The following is a 22,023-nucleotide window of genomic DNA, read 5'->3' as shown; positions in this document are numbered from 1 at the left end:
TTTCTTTTGCCTCTTGTTCCAACATTAGTTAGCCAAGACTATAATATAATAGTAACATGTCAAGCATAGTCCATTGGGCCATATGGCTCGAACCACTCGGCCAAAAGTCCCGTTTTCCTCTTATGGTTCAAGCCCATGTCCTTGCAAAGCTGATCATTGTACCAGATGTGTACTGCTCCAATGCAAGATCTTCTGTAATACTTGCCAGAGTACCTCTTCATAACTTTCTCACATTTTAAGACTTCTTTCTCCATTTTTTCAATGCTTGGCAATTTGAATTTACCATCAAGTAGATCAAATAACCAACGGCACCTTAACTCTGAAGTGTACAAGTTTGCAATGCTCTCTGTAGATCCAATTACGGCTAATTGTGGAATTCGTGGATGGATACATTCCCTACAAGTATGTTACAAATTATTTATCAATATTAATGCAACATTACTTCGATAATTTCTCTCATGTATGTGTACTATTTGAAATTTTCTTACTAGTATGTCAAAAAAAAAAAAAAAAAAAAAAAAAAAAAAGTGAAATTTTATGTACACGTCACGTGCATATAAAACCAGTACAGTATATCATTATACATACTAAGTACAAAATTGAGAAATAGTACAAACCGAGATAATGGAGCTGTTTCGTTGAAAGAGTGTAATACACTTGAAATTTGGGAGATGCGAAAATGTCTTTGAGCTTTTGATCTCCCTTAAATCCAGTAGCAAGTATAACCAAGTCACTTTTAATTAGTTTTGTGGGTTGTCCAACAATACTTTCACCAAGTACAACACCACCTTTGTGAAAGCTGAAATTTGTTGATCTTTTCAAATCAATGCTTCCTTTCTCAACATTGGTGTAAAACCCTTTTGGAGTTCTTACAATCATACATGAGCTCATCTCTTGTAAAAAGTTGTAGTCTGGTACCATGTTGAATTTTTCTAGAGGTGGTTTCTTCTTAATTTTGCGCTCCACTAATTTGCTCAATCCCCATCTCTACATGTAATCACAACCATATGATTAGTACTCCCTTTCGTAGATGTTACGTGACATAATGTACTTTTTCAATTTCTTATAATTAAGGATATGAACTCTAACTTCGAATAAAGAGTACGTACCAAAGGAGAGAGTAGTGAGGCTAGGAGATTGATTACAGAGCCTTCCCCCGGTGTATGTAGCAAGAGTTCAGAAAATCCAAATACAAAGTGAAGGACTCATCTACATTCCAATGAGTCCTACGTATCATTGTGCATGGAAATTCTACTAATGCAATAAACAACATCACATTTAAGGAAGACAAAAACATGATCATTCATTTTGGTGTTGAATGTCAAAAAATCATAATGCAAGCTAAGTCATCCTGATCTCTAATTGTTATCGTGTGATCATTTCATTAACGTAACATATTTAAAGTTGTTCGTAAATCCAAAAATGTAGGCGAACTCATCACAAGCTTATTTATTACTTCGTATGTAATTAATTATGAGATGATCTTATCCGAACATGGTTTGGTTATAAGTTATATATGGGCAAAGACTATGCAATTATGCAAATTTAAGCAATTTAGGTCATACCATTGGCAACTGAACACTCCATAGCAATGTCCAATGCAGATTTTTTGAAGCCAACTACAGTAACTCGCTTCCCTTTGGTAAAATTTCTAGCATCTTCATTGTCCATGTTAGAATAGTCCATAGAATGCATCACCTTCCCTTCAAAAACCTCTGGCCCTTTGCCTAAGGGAAACTTTGGTATATTTGGCAGATCACTGAATCTTCCAAGACACAATATCACAAAATCTACTTGCATAACCTGTATAAATTATTGGAATTGGTCATTACTATGAAAAACTATCACCCTAGCTAGTCATTCACAAATCAATTAACGTATGCACGTATTATTGTTCGGAAAGTATATCAATCTAAAACCATTATTACTTTTAGAAAAGTGACAACTTTTTTCATACATATGAAAATAGTGCACAACATTCAGGCACACGAGTTCTTTATAATTTAAATAAGATAGTTATAGATCGATAAGTAATATTTTTCATGGTAAAATACATCAAACACAATAAAAAGTTACGAGGGAAGTATTAGATCGATGTAGGAGCGAATTGGAAAACTTAATTATAGTGTATGTAATATAAAAAACCTATTCACATGACCCATTTACTTACCTGATTTACTTGAGTTGGTTGAGTAAGATATTGCACGGTAATAACCCATTTATTACCCTCATTGCTACCCCAAAGAGGACAAGAATGGATTTCTTCATTATTAGAAAGACATTCATACTTTATACTCACCACCTTGGTGTTAAACTTGATATGTTTAAGCAAATCAAAATGTTTAGCATAAGATTGAATGTAACTAAACACTTGATTTTGATTAGGGAAATTTGTTTCTACAGAAGAAGGCCAAGGGAAATTTTGCTAATAGACCACTTATTCCTGCTCCTATGATGCCTACTTTTCTTTCCATTGTTAATTCTATCTTGTGTTGTGTTGGGGTTGGTGAGTGCACAGCGGAAGCGAAGATGTGTTTGATTGAGAAATATAAACTAAATTGATAATTGGCAAGATAATTAATACAAATGAACACACGATTTTATACAACAACGAGCACTTTTATTCCACTATTTGAAAGTAGGAGAGTACAAGAACCCTTGAGAGGGTGAGTATTACAAGAGAACTCTCACTATAAGAAACTCACAAGGAGTATTATGATAGTAGTGGAATGTTACAAGGAGGGAGAATATATAGTAGAAAGGCTTGTGTTTGGTATAGCTTCTTGTGTTGTGTTTTATGTTGTCTTGTTATTGTTATTGTTATGCCCTTGACCCATATTTATAGGTGAGGATGGAAGCTTCTAGATTTTTATGGGAATTTCTCCATAATTATGGCTCTTAATCTAGAGGCTTCTACTTTTAATATTCTCTAGAATATTCTAGGAGATATTAAAGTTGTAGATAACTCTAGAAAAATCAAGTGTAATCTTCTCTTGATTTTTCAGGAAGCTTCTAGATTATACTCCATCAATATAATGGGCTTATAAAATTTGGGCCATACCCAACATGTTGCTCTCCATAAATTGTGAACCCGACCTCGGTTTATATAGATGATCGATAATTAAAAATATTATATTTCTCTCAGTTTTTTTTTTTTGATTTTTTTTTTTTTGACAATAGCAAATTACAATAAACTAAAGCACCAAATTAGAGAGCGTGCACCGGCACTTTTTTGCGATATCATTAGCCTGTTGCACCTGATCCCTCTTTACCTTACTAATAATGCAAATCCTCAGATGGGCTGCCTTAGTTCTAATATCTTCAATCATCCACACAATCGAAATATCATGTCCTCGTTCGCTTCTTAAATTCTCAAGCAACAGGGCTGAATCAGAAAGAATGAGAACTTCCTCCTTTCCTTGATAAATAACCCATTTGATTGCCTCTAGACATGCCCAAGTCTCACAATGTAAAGCCGAAGAAGCCGTGCCATATCTACCTCCTCCATCAAAGGTGTGAGACTGGTTATGCCCAGATGTAGCCCATCCAATCCCCGCCCTAGTAGATGACTTGTCCTAGGAGCCATCAATCTGCACTATGAAGTTAGAAAAGCTAGTCTTATGAACACCTAACTGTACATAATTGAAGCCAGGCGGTAGAGATGGGTCAGACTGCCCCTCGACCTCATTTTGCCCCAGAACCGTAGTCCCTCCAGTGAACACCTCGTGTTCCTTAAGAGCTATATTAACCAGTTCTGTAGTCGTTGCTATTGTAATCTCATCCCTATTGAATATTCTTTTATTTCTTGCAAGCCATAGACCCCACAGAGTTGCAATAAGCCTGGTGATACGGGCACTATGTTTACCATCCTCGCTATAGAAGAGCAGGATAAAGTGTTGGATCCAACTTCGAAGAGAAGGGAAACCAGTCATATCATGGCAAAAGGTCATAGGACTATTCTCCCAGACAGCTTTTGCCAGAGAGTAAAACCGGAACAAATGTTGGCTATCCTCCATATCCAACTCACAAAAATCGCACATCGCATTGATCGCTATTCCTCTGTGAGTAAGGTTAACCTTTACCGCTAATCCATCATGGATGAGTTTCCAAAGGACTATCTTCCATTTAGGTAAGATATTCAATCTCCAGATAATTTTAGTAAAGTTTTCACTTTTTGTAGAAAAGGAGAAGTTGTCAATCACCTGATCTTTACAGAGAAAGTAATACCCCGTTTTGACACTGTATCTCCCTGACTGATGATGTTTCCAGTATAGGTAGTCTTCTTTTGATTCCGATGGAAGTTCCATAGCTAGGATTTCTTTGGAGCTATTCCAGTCAAAGCACTATCTAATCTTACCAGGGTCCTAAGAATTGCTTTCTCTATTTATGAAATCACTCACTCTCCATCTCATAGTAGCCCCAAGAGTTTGGTTTGAGTTAGCTATAGGGATTTGACCTTTCACCCAGGGCATGCTAAAGGCCTTTATACTTTCCCCATTTCCAACTTTCCACGCAAAGCCCTCTTTGAAAGAAGAAAGCACTCTTTGTAGTCCTGACCTGCCCATTGATAGTTTACCTGTCTTACTGTGAAAACTAGAATGTGCTCTGGAAATAAGGAGTTGTGGGTTGAGTTGAAATCGTGTGGCCTGTTGAAAAATCAAAGCCTCATTAAGTTTCGAGATGTTTCGAATACCTAGGCCTCCCATACTTTTTGGAAGTTGGATAACCTCCCTACGAACCCAATGCATTCCTTTAGAACCCTTGTTCGCCCACCAGAATCTAGCTATTAAAGAATCAATTTTGTTGGCAACACTCTGGGGAAGCTTAAAGCATTTCATGACATGAGTCGAAATACTAACCAAAACTGTGTTGATGAGAATTAACTTTGCTGCTTGGGATAAGTGCAAAGAGGCCCAAGACACAACCTTTTCCTGTACTCTGTCAACAAGGTATTGAAAGGATAGCCTTTTCTTACCTTGGATATCAATCGGTGCCCCTAGATGCATCCCCACATTGGTCGTTTCAGCCATAGACAAAATCCTCTTTAGAGAAACCCTAACCTCTTCCGTTGTACTAGGAGAGAACTTGACAAAAGATTTTTGCAGGTTTAGCCTCTGTCCCGAAGCCGTGCCAAATCTTTGAAGAATATCATTCACACACATACAAGATTCCTCAGTAGCCTTGAAGAAAAGCATAGCATCATCAGCAAAAAACAAGTGGGAGATGGATGGGGATCTCCGTGAAACCTTCAAGCCCTTTATCTGGTTTATGTCTTCTGCCAGTGATAGCATCCTAGACAGGATATCCATGCAGAAGAGAAACAAGTAAAGAGACAGGGGGTCCCCTTGTCTTAAACCACTCTTAGGAGAGAAAGGTTTTGAGGTGTGCTTGTTGATGACAGTTCTGTAACTAACTGTAGACACACATTGAGATCTCATCCTAATCCAATGGTCGAAAAATCCATGTAAATGTAGAACTTTTGTTAGGAAGGTCCAGCTTACCCTGTCATATGCTTTAGACATGTCGATCTTAACTGCTGCAAGATTTGATCGACTTTTCGAGTTAATAAGATGCATCAACTCATGGCTCATCAGGATATTATCTTCCATATATCTCCCCGGGATGAAAGCATGCTGGTAGTCGGAGATGATGTTAGGGAGCAGTAATTTCAGCCGGTTGACCAGACATTTAGAAATACATTTGTAGATTGTGTTACAGAGGCTTATCGGTCTAAAATGACTAGCAGTTTCTGGAACTTTGACTTTCGGGATGAGGACCAGCAGTGTTTGGTTCCATTCCTTTAGCATATTACCAGTCCTTATAAATTGTTGGACACTATCAACAACCAGTTGTCCTACATCCTTCCAAAAAAGGTGGAAGAAATCCGCAGTTTAACCATCCGGACCCGGAGATTTAGAACCATTCATATCAAACATAGCTTTCCTAATTTCCTGAGTAGAGAAAGGTCTATCCAGCCGCGCCCTATCCTCCATACTCATAGCTTGAATATGCAATTGTCGAAGCAGAAGATCAATATCTTCCTCATGGGTTACCCCCATTTCGGGATTAAAGACGCTCTTAACCGATTGCAGAATCACCTCCTCAACTTCAGCTTGTCCCTCAACCCATAGACCTTCTGCATTCTGTAACGTTAGGATGTCCTTGAATTTCTTTTTTTGTTTCACCCTTCTATACATTAGTTGGGTTGGGCAATCACCAAACTTGATCCAATTGGATTTCATTCTCTGTTTCCAATATTCGAAACTTAGCTTGCAATCTGGGATAAGGGAATTTATTTGATTGATGTAGTGTTCCCCGTCCTGCAGAGAGGTAATGCTCTCCCCTACCGTACCCAAATCCGAAGAGACACCCTTCCAGTCAATTCCCCAAATCTTTTTGTTCTTCAAACACCAATTTTGAAGAGAACACCTCAAATTACCCAATTTCTTTGCCAACTGAAACATATAAGACCCGTGCACTTCTAAATTCCAACAATCCATGACAATTGCTTTAACCTCAGGGAATTTGAGGCACCAATTGTCAATTTGCTACGGCCTATTAGATCTTTTGGAAGATGGATTAGAGTAGTAAGTGATCGCTGCATGATCAGAACATACGATTGGCTCATGAACCACTCTTCCATCTGGGGTGTGATTAAACCACTCTTCGGTAATGTAGGATCGGTCAAGTCTTTTGAGAATAAGCTCTTGACCCATTCTTTTATTACTCCATGTAAATCTCGGCCCTGAAAACGGAACTTCAGTGACATCACTCCTTAGTCTCCAGTCAAGGAAAGCATCACTACCTCTAATAAAATTGGATCCTCCAATTTTATCATTCCCACTCTCAATTTGGTTGAAGTCGCCAATAACTAGCACATTTTTGTAATTTTCCAAAAATAGTTGAAGGATTCCCAAATCACTCTACGGTTCTCCACAAGAGGCTCACCATAAAAGAAAAGTACATACTTAGAATTTCCATTTGACTTAGAAATTTTACAAAAGATGATGTTTTTAGAATAGTACATGCAATCAACTACATCATTTGACCAACTTAAAACTAACATACCTCCACTAGTACCAACCAAATCAAAACCAAAAAACTGAGTTGGTCTTAAGCAATCTAACTTATGAGCAGCATTATCAAAAGCCATTTTAGTTTCCGATACAAACAAAAACATAGGAAGTTTAGTACGGTAGATCCACACTAGATATGGAATTGCAAGGGAGTGTGGATCGTTCAAGCCCCTACAATTCCATGCAACAACATTCATCTACCCCTTGGAGGCTGTTTTGGTGCAGCCCCTTCACCCCTTGTCAAAATATTCCCTGCATTTAGAGTTGTAATATGCATATCAACATCCATGTCTTCCTCCGAAGCCCTAAGAGCTGAAGTCACCTCCTCACTCCTTCGCCTTTTACAAGATTCAGAAGACGAAGAAGACCCTTCTTGGTGTCTTTTCAGTTTTGCCCTCTTAGCTATGTCCTCATCAATTTCCATCCCAAATTCCCTCGCCATGTCCGGATCTGAAATAGCCTTCGAAGCGAACCTATTTCCACCATTTTTATCCTTGAGCCATATGTTGAAACCACCCTTCTCCGACCACCTGTACATTCTCTTAACTCTCCTTCTCTCTACCCAAGACAAATCCATTTCGCTATTTCTAACCGAGTCCCCATCACAAGAGTGAGGATTGTGTTTCGTTGCTTCTTTGATTCTGTGCCTTGAGTTAGCACTATCATCATAATTAAACAAATCAGTAAAATTAAAGGAGCTAAAAGGAGATACTGGGGTGTTTGGGGGATCAAACTCCGTTAGAGGGAGATTTGGTAACCCCGCAAGATCAGAGCTGAAGAGCCTTAAGAACGGTGGTGTAGCAGCCCTTGGAGCATGGGCTATGTGACGGGGGTCACTGTTCCTTGCATTCCTTATTCCCAATGAGAGAATGGTGCTTGCCTCAATCACACACGCATACTCACTATCATTCAAGTGATCAGAATCCAGCCTATTTGTTGCCATTATAGAAAGATTCACCACCCCTGGTTGAGGCAAAGAAGTAGGAGGTAGAGCCTGGACATTATTGTCGAGAGAATTCAGATTATTGCTGCCAAAGATGGCTGGTGAAGCAGCCCATTCAGAAATACCCAAAGTGCCAAAGATTATTTCTCTCAGTTGCTTCTCATATAAATGTATATTAAGTTATGTACATAAATTAAAAAGTCGTTAGTTAAGCAACTTATATAATATAAATTTTGATTACGAGAATCTGAAAAGTAAGAGTTCATTAATACATTAAATGATACAAACATTAATAAGATAGAAAATTTGGTTGAGTGGTCAAAATAATATGAAATGAATTAAGGAATTGAAGTACAATATGGTGTTAGTATAATCTTATAAATTTGTTACAATTGAAGAAATCTGCTACAAGGATGCAAAATTATTCTCTAAGAGATAGCAAGAAATCTTTCTCTTCTCTTGATGTTTAAGTCATTGACCTTGGCTCATACGTACATATACTTGTGTCACCTAAAATTGAATTAACTTGATAACTTGGTAAGCAAAGAAGCGTTTATTATGATAGTTGTAGCAAATTAAATTTAAAGCGATATACGTAATATAATTTCTATAACTTTCATACAATTTTATTTTTTTTACATGTCTATACATATCTTTGATTGACCCAAAAACAATGACATACAAGTATTTAGTTAACTTCTATTTGTAGAGAACAACCATTAAACGTAATTACTGTGAGAAGCAAGCAATGATTAGCTAGATTACCTAAAGTTAACGAAATAACAAGTATACGACAGAAGAAGATGATGAACGTGTATAGTACTTCAATTCGTATATATGGAATTACCATTATCACTCAATCGTATTGTGCATGCGTAGGAACTAGGATTCTTAGGCGCAAAGCTCTACTTGACTAGGCTAACATAAGATGAGGAACCTGAGAAGATAAAGTAGAGTTATTGCATAGTTGCATATAGAAAAGGTTTATTACTCACATAATATATTAGATTAGTAGTAAGTTAGGATATGCAGACACTTCAATTATTGCATAATTGCATAGAGAAATTAAAAGGTTTATTACTCACACAATAGATTAGATTAGTAGTAAGCTAGGATACACATACACTTCAATTATTGCATAGTTGCATACAGAAATACTTAAAAGGTTTATTACTCACACAATAGATTAAATTAGTAGTAAGCTAGGATACACGGACACTTCACCTAACAGATTATTAGACTAATAGTAACTAGTCAAAGTGTAGGGTAGAAATTACAAAGGAGTAAATTAAAGGATGTATGACTGTATGTCCATGAGGACAGGGGCGGACCTTTGTTACAGTGGGTTGGGGCCCGGTCCCCCTAAATTTTTCTAAATTGTTGGTTATAAGTATTTTAATGTCTAATAATTACATTTAAAAAGTTATGATATAGTGATTAAATATTGTTATTTTTAGCAAAAGGTGAGAGGATCAAACCTTGACTCTCCAAACTTTTTGGCCCAAAATCTGCCATTACATGAGGACAACATGAACTTCTTGTGATCCTATTTTCTAAATTGGATCTTGAAATATGTCTAAGATTTGGATGTCGTCATGATAAAAGGGAAAAAATCGTGATACTTTCTCATGAGGATGATTTTTTTTTTTTTTTTTTTTTTTTTTTGCTAAGCTTAATTGTTGTCTTGAACATCAAATTAGCTAGGTGTAAACATATTTGTGGATGAAGAGTGTAATACATAAACAAACATAATAATGTACAAATTTGGTAAAAAAGACCCAACTTGCATTTTTAGGTTTGGTTGATAAGAGATTTATTCAAATTTGATTAACCTTAGCTTATTGCTTTCAAAACCTAAGAGCACAAGAATTTATATAGAAGTTTTTTTTTTCTCTCTTTTGCTTTTTGAGGGAAAAAGTTCATCCTACTAAAATAACTCAATTTCAAGTTAGTTAATCTCTGTTAAGATTTAATATTAGGGGCTACTAAATGAGGCCGCCTCAGTTACTCAAAATGAGAAACAAAATTTGTTTCTCAAGAGGTTAAATTTGAAAAAACCGCTACTTGTTCAAGTAAAAGACTAAAAAAAAAAAAGTTACATTTATTTACAACTTTTCCATTTAAGACACATGATTTATTTCTAATGTTGAGAAATTTGGCTACAAAACAATCTATTAAAGGATTATTTATTCACAAATAAATATAGTACAAGTAGTTGTAACTAATTTTATTTTTTAAAAAAACCCCTGAAAATTTAAAGAAAAACTGATTTTCAATTTTGTAATCAAAGTATTCCAAAGTTTGCAACTTGCAAGTGGGAATAAACAAACCAAAAGTTCAACTTTCTGCATCTCCAAGCTGGGTTTCAAAAAAAAAAAAATTTAAGCTTATAACTGCACAATTCTGGGAACTGGGGTTTTCAAGCTAATTTTAACCTTCTAAAGGTGAGTTTTTTTCCTTAAGTTATGCTTTAATTAGAAGAATTTACGCCGTTAATCATGTAATTGCTATCTGAAACTGCAAAGCTTTGAAATTGCAAGTTATAATTTGTCAATATTAGAAGAACAAGCTAGCAAATTTGCATTAATTTCTGTTAAATATTGTGTTTTGTTGTTGCTTCATATGCTTCCATTTTTATGCTATGGTCTTTAAATTCTGAATGCCCAGAATTCCAGAAAATTTTCTGGGGTTTTCCTTTATTTTTTTAGCTGATTTAGTTCTTGGCAAAAGTGGAAAATTAATGATTAGCTTTTGTATTTTCATTTAATTATGTTATGTTTTTGTTCATATGTATGATTTAAGAGTTTTTTTGTGCATGTTTGCAGTGAACTGGAAACTGATTTTTAAGGTTTGTTGATGAATCAATTTCTGAAAATAATACTACTATTGTTGGGAAGTTAACTGGTTCACCATATGAAAACATATGTTAAGCTAGTCTTGAAGTTAATTGGTGAAATTAGAACTATTATAGAAGCTAATGGAAGAAAAGGATCTCTGTAGACAACCATAGGAGATAGATTCTTGGTTTGTGCCCGGGCCTCGTCCTTTTCTTAGAATTATTTGGTGGTTGAATCTTAGAATTTGGTGGTGGTGGTGTTGCTAGTGTTGAATCTTAGAATTATTTAATGGGTATGGAGTATTCTGCTCAATTCCAAAAGCTGTGTCAAATTGAAGCAAGGAGGAGTTTAATAATAGTGGGTATTGTTGCTATTGCCTATGTGATGCTTCAATTCTTTATGCTGCCGTATGGAAATGCATTTAAGTTCCTACTTCCGGATAATGAAGTTTCTCTTAGTGCCAAAAGCGGCTATTCTTCAAACCAATCATCGGTTAGAGCAGAAAAGGAGGGTGAGATTAATCCTTCAAGTTTTGTAGAAGTGGTTAGAGAAGATGATAAGATTAATGATGATGATGATGTTAATGAGGATGACAATGTGTCAAAGGAGTTTGATAGAACTAAACAGGATATTGTTGCATTGGAGGGTAATGATCGGGATGAATCTCTAGGACTTGACAAGCCTTTGAAGTTTTTGGATGTCATGGAGGATAATAACTCCAAGGTGGAGGCAGATAATGCTGGAAAAAGTGAGATAGTGGGACTGGAGGATCAAAATTCATTTGACAGCGGTTTGGAGTTGAATGAGAGTTCTAGTTTTCATGGAAATGAAAATGTTGAGAGTTGGAACCAAGCAAATCATTTACAAGCTGAAAATGTGAGGAAGCTCCCAGATAGTGATCTTGATGTTCCAAAGAATGATTCAGAAGTGATGAGTGTTCGTCGGAGGAAGAAGGTGAGACCTGGAATGCCTCCATTATCAGTGACACCCATAGTCAAGATGAACCAGATATTAGCTCGGCACCTTGCCTCTTCTAGCAAAATGGTATGTCCTTTGACTATCCCATTTTCTTGGTAGCCCTAACCATTTGAGACTGTAACAGTAATGAATTTATCCTTCAAATTCTTGATGTTGTCCAGGAATTGATTTTTTAACTTAATATTTATATGTGATATAGTAGAAACCTCATTGGTTGACTCTCCATGACTGTGACAAGGAAATTTTTGATGCAAAATCAAAGATTATCTATCCTACTGTGTCTGATGTTGACAAGGAACTTCATGCTCCTGTTTTCAGAAATGTTTCTACATTTATGAGGTAAGGGCTAAAATTGTTCATGTTGTTGTGATAAATCTTCTCAGCTCTAGTGAGAGGTTTGATAAAAGAGCTCTTTCCTCGTGTGTAGTTATTTGCATAAGCTGTTCACTTGACATTAAACAGAAGTTTGAGAAAAGTTATAGGCTATTACATTATTACACCAGTCATACTAGGCTTTAATCTGTCGGAAACTTGAGGAAATAATTATTAGCAACACTATAATCAACATACTGCTCCTTGAATAGTGATGCTGTCGTCGAATATAAACTTATGATGCTTTGTTATACTGTTGAATTATACTAATCTTAATAATGATACTTATACCTGTGTATTAAGGCCTCAATTTTTGCATAGTTTATTACCTCTGTAATCCGGATAGGTATATGCTTGCTCATCAAAAAAACAATTCCTTGCACTGCAGGAGCTATGAGTTGATGGAGAAAACATTGAAAGTGTATGTCTATAGGGATGGAAAAAGGCCCATATTTCATCAACCAACACTTAAGGGACTATATGCTTCGGAGGGGTGGTTTATGAAACTTATGGAGGGAAACAAACACTTTGTTGTTAAAAACCCAAACAAAGCTCACCTATTCTATATGCCTTTTAGCTCAAGAATGCTAGAGTATGCACTGTATGTGCCAAATTCTCACAATCGCACGAATTTAAGGCAGTTTATGAAAGGTTACACTGAAGCAATTGCAGCAAAATATCCTTTCTGGAATAGAACTGGGGGAACAGATCACTTCGTCGTTGCTTGCCATGACTGGGTATGTTCCTAATCATTCTACCGACTAGTTTTATTTCTCTTTTTGCTCTTTGTTGGCATTTTTTTTTTTCTCATCTAAATGATTAATTAAAACTTAAAATTGGAAGTAATACTACATCACCAGAGATGATGCACTAACCTAATTTAACTAAGAGGAGACCTGACCCTAACCCAATTTCGCTGAGATGCGGAAATTTTTCCCAATCTCAAGGGTATTTTTTGATTGGAAGGTGCACCGATGAGACTAGGTGATGAAATCTAACATGTTAGCAAATCTGCCCTGTCGAACTGTTAAATAATTGTTGGAAAAGCATGAGCAGTTTGTGAAATGTTTTTCTTTGCACATGCTTGACAATTTTATTGTTTTTAGCACTTCATGAATCGACATTTTGTGGTGATCTTTCGGTGTTTTGCATATTTTCATGTTGGGTACTTTTAGGCCCCATATGAAACAAGGCACCATATGGAGGAAAGCATCAAAGCCCTTTGCAATGCTGATATAACTATAGGATTCAAGATAGGGAGGGATGTGTCATTGCCAGAAACCTTTGTTCGTTATGCAAGAAACCCTCTCAGAGACATTGGAGGAAAACCGCCTTCTAAGAGAAACATCCTGGCTTTTTATGCTGGAAACAGCCATGGATATTTACGTCCAATCCTGCTAAAACATTGGAAGGGCAAGGACCCTGATATGAAAATATATGGTCTATTGCCCACTAGTGTTTCAAGAAGGATGAACTATATGCAGCACATGAAAAGTAGCAAGTATTGCATATGCCCCAAGGGCCACGAGGTCAATAGCCCGAGAGTTGTGGAAGCCATCTTCTATGAATGTGTGCCTGTAATAATATCTGATAATTTTGTCCCACCCTTTTTTGAGATCTTGAATTGGGAGGCATTCTCAGTTATTGTTGCAGAGAAAGACATTCCAAACCTGAAAGACATTTTGGTATCAATACCAGAAGAAAGGTATATTGAAATGCAGCTTGCAGTAAAAAAGGTCCAGCGACATTTCCTCTGGCATTCTAGACCCGTGAAGTATGACCTTTTCCATATGATCCTTCATTCTATATGGTATAGCAGAGTATTCCAGATCAGAAGGCAATAACCAAAAAATACAAGACCAAACCATTTTATGCTAAGGATTTGCTAGGAATGATGTAAAGATGCACAGGATGGAGCTGCAACCTTGTTTGCTTGCTCGCTCTATCTCTGAACAGCATAAAACGGGAGATTATACTTATACCAGGACCTTATACAACACATTACATTAGGTATTTTACTCATGAATTAGCCATCTTGATATATATTGTGTAGCTGTGTTCGATTCCACGTACTCATTTTTTGTAATAATATTATTAATAATTATTTTTTTGTCACATGAAATGGGTAACTTACCCACTGAATAGCTCAAGCCATTTCCATTAATTGGAAGTGTCATTTCTTTATTGATCTGGAAGCCATGCCCATCATTGTACCTTCCTGTAAGATTGTATACTGCTTTCGGACGTCCTTTTATCTCAATTTCCAGTTCGGAAGGATGTTTCCTTTTACCTGAACATATATAGTGATAGCCATAATACAAGTATATGGGTATTAAAAACATCGATGTTACCTTTTGAAAATTAATAATATAATATTAGTGCAAATGAGCTGATATGTTAATGAACTACTCGCAAACAAGCTCTTTGTTATAACAAACTAATGGCCAATGGATCCGACTCACCCATTTTGCACGGTTACAGATAAGCCGACCCACACTTACAGGAAGAAAAGTTTGGAGATTAAAGACAATGCAGTCCTTCAATTCCTGCAAATCTCAACTTTGATTGACAAAAACATTAATGTTGTAATTCAATCCCGATAAAGGTATGTTTACTTATTCTGTCACTCAAACAACTTCTGAATATTTCATTTCATAGAAGGAAGTAATTTTTTTTTTTTTTTTTTTTTTTTTTGATTCATAAACTTCTTTATATTTGTTGCTTAGATTTACTATGCACATAACATGTCAATTTATTGTGTCGATGCAATATTACTTTACAACAGGCAAAAATTGATATGTAATATATGTCCATTGTGTACAAGACCTATTATTGTGTTGATTACTCTTAATTTTAATCTTAACTTAAACATCCTTGTAAACTCGAGCTATACATAACAAAACCGGTTAATACTCGATTAACTAACCCGTATGATCAATTTACAATCCAAACTCAATAAAAAATTACATGATCTACATCTTACTTGATCTCATCTAATTTATCCCAAAAATTATTTTATTTAATACTTCGTCTAACCTAGCTGATTCTTCAACAAAACATGATTCGACCTGAATTGACCAGGTCCCTCAAAGTCGAGCCCATATGCAACAATCCATATCTAGTTATCTACAATAGTTATCGATATGTTGTACATTAGCTTCAAACGTAAGACTCTAGTAGACTTTACAGCAATTCCAATCCAACTAAATTTTCAATTTTCATGCAATTCTAGTGAACAACACATTCGTCTCCGTTGCGCCACGTATCTTAATTTTGTTCAAGCCCACCATTTTATCACCAATTCTCCACGAAACATTTTTTTAATTCCATTAATCCTATCACAATAGAAAGAAGGTTTTTGGTTAAATAATAAAATTTCAATTATCTAATTTTTAACGAAATTGCTCCCATTTTGTGGGTCTAACATGCTAGGTGAACTTTTCCTTCTTTTAAGCAAAGCACTGTTTTCTTTTCTTTTCTCATATTCTATTTATCTAATATCTTATCTTATTTTCGAATGAATTAAATTTAATTTGATCGTGAACACGTCTTTGGTACAATACCCAATGTATACCATAGAATATATGTTCTTTTGTCGTAAAGAGAGTTGTAAGGTGAATGACATAAACAAAATTCGATCTCAGATTATTGATATCACTCTCAAAACTTTAACCAATTAATCAAGTTTAATTCACAATATTTTTCTCTTTAAGGCTTCAACTCAAAATCTAGTGTAATGAATTTTGATCTACATTATAAATTTAGATAAGTTTAGATAAATTATAAACTCAGCCTCCTTATGTCTAGAGTTTCAATTGGGTAAGAAAACACAAAGGGAGAAAAAGTGAAGGTGATTTGGATCAGAAATTCTAAACTTAAATTTTGGTCCAAGATTTTGCAGACATCACAGTTAAAGCGTGAGAATCAAATTACTTCCAAAAATGGCGGTTTGATTTAAAAATTGATTCATAGACTTTACCCAATTTATATATTTCCTTGAAAGTTGAAGTTTTGTTTCTTCTTTATTTGTTCTTTTTACAGTCTGACTATAACTATAAAAATCAGATTTTGCTCCCCAGTTGAAGATTGAAAGTGGAAATCAAGTTTAAAGTTTGTATCTTTCTTTTTCAATATTTTAATCAAATTTAAACAAAAACTATTAGTTTATTACCCAATTAATAATTGATAAAATATTTAAATTTATTTAATAATAATTTGTGGGTTTTTTTATGAGGTCATTTTGGTCAGAGTTGGATGATTCTGTAACAGATAACTATTATTTGGTCAGCTCTTACCGCCATTCCCATTTCATGGCCACTCAATCTTTTTCTACTTTCAGTTAGAAATTATTAATTTTTATTTATATAATAATACTTTTTTTTTTATAAATATATTAGAAAATTGATTTATATAAATATATACAAGTTGTATTTACTCAGTGTAGTGTACATGGAGTATGGTAGATGTGAATACTCATATAAATTCTGGGAATTAATTTGATTAGTGGTGGCCAATTTGCTTATGGGTTTTGCAGGTATGTGTTTTCTTTGCCTTTTTGTTATTGGGTTAGAATCATTTTTAGTCCTTCTATGTTGCAAGTTTCCTAATATTATGGGAGGAAGTTTATAGTAGAGTTTGTTTTATTGTTCATGTGTATGAGATTGATCAATTTCGGATATAAACATAGATTTTTCTCATAGGTGATCATTACACTTTTTAAGTTGATAACTATGTAGTGTTTTGGTGAAGTGAATGAGGTGAAGTTTTTTTTCATGTGAGAATGTGAGATTTGTCTGCTCCTACTCTATGGAAGCTTTTTTTGTTTTTTAACTAGAAATACATGCTTGATCTTAAGAGTTAGAATTGGAATTTCAGCTTTATAATGGTATTTTGTTGTGTTTGTCTTCTTTGTGAGAGATCAAATAGATCAAACTTGTTAATTGTGTGGAAAGATTGAACCATGTAAATCTTGGTTAACTTTTATATGCAAAGATAATATGGGATGGGTTGTTTGATTGGATTGGATGTATATCTTGGTTTTAAGAACTCGGCTATTTGCATAATCTAAAAAATTGCTATAATGCTTATAACTTTGAGATCTGTTTGTTGTGGTTAGTTGTATATGTCCATGCCTTTATGAGAAGCTTGATTATACCATTCTAGCTAGCTCTGCTTGGCCTATAGCCATCTCCGAAAAAGATGTGAGAAATCATCTCCCAATGTTGGTAGATAGTGACAATCTAGGTGGGATTTCTTGTTATCTCCATGACTTAATAGAGAGGTTTTTGGTGAAAACTTAAAATATGTGTGTGAATCCTCCTATGGAGACTGGAGAGGGGGTGGGGCATTTATGGGGTGAGATTGATAATTTAATCAATCTCAAAGATTACATAACTTTCTCTTTCCCTGAGTAACCTGAGCAATCTTTTGTAACAGCCTGTTTGCAGGAGATCAATGGATGACATATTTACCAGGATCTTGGATTTGACATCTTACCTAAGCACTCCACTTCTTCATTTACTTGGTAGGTTTTTTGTTACTCTGTACTTTCGTATATATGTGTGAATAATGTGATGCCATTATATGGTGTTGCAATGTTAGCAAGTATAACAAATTACTTTCTCCACTGAGCTTTAGAATCATGAACTAAATGTTTGTAAGGCGTCGTTTGTGTGTTTTTCTAATTACATGTCTATATTTTTCATTAGATGATTTGTACTCTGGAATCTTTAATGGACATTTGGAAAGTCTTGTGGCTCGATTCTCAGTAGAGTATTCAAGCTCTGCAAGATCTGCTTTTGGAGAATGCTCATCATCTCCGAAACATAATGCTGCCATATATAGAGGAATACAGAGAAGAGCTCTAAATGTCAAAGAGCCTTTGTGTGTAAATACAAGTACAGAAACTGAAACGGAAACAGGACAAACTCATGGAGGAATGCCCCTTGTTTTTGGAGGGTGATGTTGCTTTTTCTCCAGTTCTTATTTTCTTATGTTTTTTAATGTAAAATACAAATTTGATAAAAAAAAATTCATTGCTGCTATATTACATGTATTCTTACCTGAAGTTTTTTCATAAACTGTAGGTTGACTCTCACATTATATGGTTTGAGGATTTTTCAGAGATTAGCATTGGCTTCTTTAAGATGTTTTCTAGGGTATTGCAGATTTACAATAGAGCAAGTTAAATGGTAAGCATATTAAATGAAGCCTCTGACATCATTGCCTTTTGGTTTGTAGATGTAGCACCAAAAAGGCAATCTTTTGGATTTCCACCTTATCTTTTGCTTTGCCTTGTTGTTGTCATTTCAGTACCATATCCCTAGTAAAAAAGGGTGTGCGTGGATCAGCTGATGATATAGGTTGGTTGCAGCGCACTCCTGGTATGCCTCCTGTTACAGATGGAACAACTAGATTCTTGGAAGTGCTTCAGGATGTCAGGTACATACTGATGCATATATGATCAAACGGTTTATAGTTTATATTCTCGTTGTTTGATTTTCTGAGTCCTTAGGTAATAGGTAGTGACTAGTGAGTTACCATTTCAGCTCAAAATTTCTATTTTTTCTGTATTCTGTTGTTCATTACTTAGTATATTTTACAAACTTTTAGAGTATATTGGCTGTGTTCTCCTGCTGTGCTAACATCTTGCTCATATATAACAGATTAAATTCAAAGTTCATCGTGAATAACGTGTAATCTGTCTTTTGTTTCCTGTGAAGTAATGATGGATGCTAAAAAGCATGCTCCATTGTAAATGAATGAAATGGAAATTTTGGCTAATATATGTGGTGATGTTTTACAAGCTACAGAACAATTTGGATCACTATTTACTTTTGCTATGGATTCCCCTGTGGTTAAGTTGCAAATTCATGGCTTCCTGTTTATTCCTTATATTTTTCTCGCAATAATAGGAGACAATGTCATTAAATCATTCAACTTATGTTTTTCTCAGGAACGGGAATCATATGCTGCCTGATTCATTTGTATACCTTCTTATACCAGGTGAATTCCTAGGATGATTCTCTTAATTGCCTTGATTGAAGATTGAAATTAACACATACAGCATGATTCCTTATATTCTATATTTTCTCGTGTTCATTTATTAGGCCTCTTTAGTAATCATGGCCCCTTGTACTTTGTTGCAACCAAGAGATACTTTTCTAAGATGGGCCTCGCTTGCCACATTGCCAAGATACATAGCGAGGTGAAGAGAATTATATTATCTTTGATTCCTGTCTAAAATCGATATGTTGTATAATGTATAAATAAGTCTTCAACAATTTCATCCTCTGAAGTTTCATCTTTTTCTGCTATCTGTCTTCACATATTTTGGTCTTTTCCTTCTTTCTCCTGATTTATATTTTGCTCCTGACCTGTTTGTTGCTTCCTAAGTGAAGGCCTCAGTGGACCACAATGCATGGGTATTGAAACAATATGTCGAGGAGCTTTACTGGGGATCTGGAAAGCGTGTGATGCTTCTTGGTCACAGCAAAGGTGGAGTTGATGCAGCAGCTGCCTTGTCAAAATATTGGAAGGATTTGCGAGGCAAGGTTGCAGGGTTGGCCCTTGTGCAGAGTCCATATGGTGGAACTCCCATTGCATCCGATGCTCTTCGTGAAGGCCAGGTTGCTGACAAGAAAGCTAGGAGAGTTATAGAGCTTCTCATTAGCAGATTGATTAAGGTATAATTTACTTTTACGATAATATTAAACATGAACTATTTATTTTGCCTTGTTTAGAGTGTGTGTGTATGTGTTTGTAGTGTGCTTGGATGTTTCATGTTAATGCTCTAATAGCTATGCTAAAAGATAAATTCCTTTCGTCTAGAATCAGTTGTCACATTGTTTCAATCCTGTCATTCTCAAAGATTGAATAATTTAACATACATACCCTTTTTGTTGTGTTATTTACGCCATCTCCCCATCACTTAATGTAAGTCGAGGCTTATAAGGTATCTTATCATAAACCGTTACTAATGTAGGAAGGTGGCAACTTTTTCCGGACATCCTGTAATAATATGTGTCCAATATGCAACATTTTCTATGTAGGAGAATCTGGACTGGGTTCTGCTGTCATTCTGTTTCCTTTTCCAGTTTTTTTGTCCAGCTGAACAAACCTTGCTGTGAATGACCTGCTTTTCAAGCTATACAAAATATTACCTTTGAATGTCAGCTGACCATAAAATACTGCAATAACTCGAGGTTGACTAGTTTAAATGATGGAAGTGATAAAATCCTAGAAATTAAAGATTCAAGATAATATACATGATTGACAGAAAATATTTTCTCTGTTTAGGCTACTTGCAAATTTTTACTACATGCTCATTATTGTCTTTGAATCCCTCGATTATGATATTATGAAATAATTCTACTGCAACCTATTTTTTCTGTTTCTAGGGTGACTTTCAGGCTCTGGAAGACCTCACATATGAGAAAAGGAAGGAATTCGTCCTAAGCCACAAACTTCCTGAAGAAGTTCCACTCATCTCCTTCCATTCTGAAGCAAGTATTGCCCCCAGTGTTCTTGCCACATTGACTCAAATAGCCCACGCCGAGCTCCCATGGTTTCCTCTCCCAACATTATGTGGTGTGCCATCCGATGACTATGTCCAACCATCACGGAAGGTACCTGTAATGATTCCCATATCAGCACCCATGGCCGTCACTGCTCTCCACCTTAAACTAAGGTATGGGGAAAAGAGTGATGGACTTGTTACATGCCGTGATGCAGAAGTCCCCGGCTCTGTTGTGATTAGGCCCGATAAGAAGCTTGATCATGCTTGGATTGCTTACTCTTCATGGAAAAAGAATCCTAGTGAGCCTGATTGCTGTGAAATGTGTGAAGCTATCTTGACCTTGCTTGTAGAACTTGGTGAGCAGAAAAGGGCAGACAAGAAAGCTAATTGATTAATGTAAACGGAAACTGATCATACGACTATACGAGTACACGAGTATAGATCAGTTTGATTTCTCTTATATGTTGCTAACAATGCTCGTATGGCCTAATAAAATGTATGAATGAAAAGTACCAAAAAAAAAGGGTGCTTGTTACTTTCATTTGTTTTAGTTTTCACTTCTTTTATTTGTTGCTTTGTATGTATGAATCATAGCTCTAAACTCTTGAGTCATTACACCTTGAAACAGTATATTAGAACAAGAATTGACGAAAATTACTGAATTGTGTTTCTATTTAGTCTGTTATTTACAATTTCGTTCAAGGAGGTTAGGTTTAATTTCATTAATTTGCAAATCATGTTTAAGGATCTAGGAGATTTGATTGGCTCATCATGTCTAGGGAAATCTTCTTGCTATGAGTTTCTGCCTGAGGGTTTTGGGGGCAAAAGAGTTCAATTTTTTGATTGATCACTTCTATATCCTATTCGGCCTAAAAGAATTTAATTTTGACATAAGATTAAAGTTAAAAGATGATGGAATATGAAGACATGTTTTATTTAATAAGGATGGTTTACAGTGGCTACAAACCCAAGTATATGTAAATCTTATTAGAAGATAATTTTGTAAATATCTTTTTATTATCTTTTCCTATTTTTAATTACTGTTTTTATCTTCCTAGTCAAAGTTTCCTAGGTTGTTCCTTTATTCTAGGCGTAATCTTAGGCTTAGTTTAAGTCACTGACTTTCTTTGTTAATAGCCTTGTAATCTATAAATATGGTGTTTCTTGCCTTGTACAATCATGAATAAAATCATCATTCTTATATTTCTCATATGGTATCAGATTGGTTTTTGATCCAATTTGCATAAACCCTCGCTTCCGCCCCTCCCCTCCCCTCCTTTGTATCAGCATGTCAATCTA

At 35.5% G+C, this 22,023-nt stretch overlaps 3 protein-coding genes and 1 pseudogene across 4 annotated transcripts; 2 read left to right on the top strand and 2 right to left on the bottom strand.

Annotated features, from left to right (window-relative positions):
* Positions 1–28: 28 nt before the first annotated feature.
* Positions 29–2,474, bottom strand: LOC110707726 (annotated as a pseudogene).
* Positions 2,475–3,194: 720 nt separating this feature from the next.
* Positions 3,195–4,307, bottom strand: LOC110708105. The gene is made up of 2 exons (XM_021886215.1): positions 3,702–4,307; positions 3,195–3,575 (listed from the first exon to the last, which is right to left on the bottom strand). Exons 1-2 carry the CDS (start codon positions 4,305–4,307, stop codon positions 3,195–3,197), a joined length of 987 nt encoding a protein of 328 aa, XP_021741907.1.
* Positions 4,308–10,272: 5,965 nt separating this feature from the next.
* LOC110707723 (probable glycosyltransferase At3g07620) lies at positions 10,273–14,441 on the top strand. 2 transcript variants are annotated; one of them, XM_021885762.1, is made up of 5 exons: positions 10,273–10,463; positions 10,845–11,900; positions 12,073–12,173; positions 12,595–12,943; positions 13,382–14,441. In XM_021885762.1, the coding sequence occupies exons 2-5, from the start codon at positions 11,145–11,147 to the stop codon at positions 14,048–14,050; spliced, it is 1,875 nt and encodes a 624-aa protein (XP_021741454.1). In that variant the 5' UTR covers positions 10,273–10,463; positions 10,845–11,144; the 3' UTR covers positions 14,051–14,441. The 2 variants fall into 2 exon arrangements, with proteins under 2 accessions (XP_021741454.1, XP_021741453.1); XM_021885761.1 differs by having other exon boundaries at positions 12,037–12,173.
* A 1,476-nt stretch (positions 14,442–15,917) lies between these two features.
* LOC110707722 lies at positions 15,918–21,386 on the top strand. The gene is made up of 9 exons (XM_021885760.1): positions 15,918–16,740; positions 17,643–17,730; positions 17,915–18,164; positions 18,293–18,397; positions 18,519–18,647; positions 19,162–19,211; positions 19,316–19,413; positions 19,607–19,891; positions 20,606–21,386. Exons 2-9 carry the CDS (start codon positions 17,661–17,663, stop codon positions 21,113–21,115), a joined length of 1,497 nt encoding a protein of 498 aa, XP_021741452.1. The 5' UTR covers positions 15,918–16,740; positions 17,643–17,660; the 3' UTR covers positions 21,116–21,386.
* Positions 21,387–22,023: the final 637 nt, after the last annotated feature.

Source organism: Chenopodium quinoa, unplaced genomic scaffold, assembly GCF_001683475.1.
Source record: "Chenopodium quinoa cultivar QQ74 unplaced genomic scaffold, ASM168347v1, whole genome shotgun sequence".
NCBI classification, from domain to species: Eukaryota; Viridiplantae; Streptophyta; class Magnoliopsida; order Caryophyllales; family Amaranthaceae; genus Chenopodium; species Chenopodium quinoa.
Note: the sequence above shows the minus strand (reverse complement) of the source record. Positions and strands in the feature narration are given on the sequence as shown.

What these genes read in the sequence shown, in the direction of transcription:
- LOC110708105 (XM_021886215.1), bottom strand. Translation starts at nt 4,307, where the DNA reads ATGGAACTTCCATCGGAATCAAAAGAAGACTACCTATACTGGAAACAT. An exon ending in TGTTCACTGGAGGGACTACG is followed by an intron (nt 3,576 to 3,701) that starts GTTCTGGGGCAA and finishes GATGGCTCCTAG; the next exon opens with GACAAGTCATCTACTAGGGC.
- LOC110707723 (XM_021885761.1), top strand. Translation starts at nt 11,145, where the DNA reads ATGGGTATGGAGTATTCTGCTCAATTCCAAAAGCTGTGTCAAATTGAA. An exon ending in AATGTTTCTACATTTATGAG is followed by an intron (nt 12,174 to 12,594) that starts GTAAGGGCTAAA and finishes CTTGCACTGCAG; the next exon opens with GAGCTATGAGTTGATGGAGA. An exon ending in TCGTTGCTTGCCATGACTGG is followed by an intron (nt 12,944 to 13,381) that starts GTATGTTCCTAA and finishes GGGTACTTTTAG; the next exon opens with GCCCCATATGAAACAAGGCA.
- LOC110707722 (XM_021885760.1), top strand. Translation starts at nt 17,661, where the DNA reads ATGGATGACATATTTACCAGGATCTTGGATTTGACATCTTACCTAAGC. An exon ending in GAAGTGCTTCAGGATGTCAG is followed by an intron (nt 18,648 to 19,161) that starts GTACATACTGAT and finishes TGTTTTTCTCAG; the next exon opens with GAACGGGAATCATATGCTGC. An exon ending in TTGCCAAGATACATAGCGAG is followed by an intron (nt 19,414 to 19,606) that starts GTGAAGAGAATT and finishes TCCTAAGTGAAG; the next exon opens with GCCTCAGTGGACCACAATGC.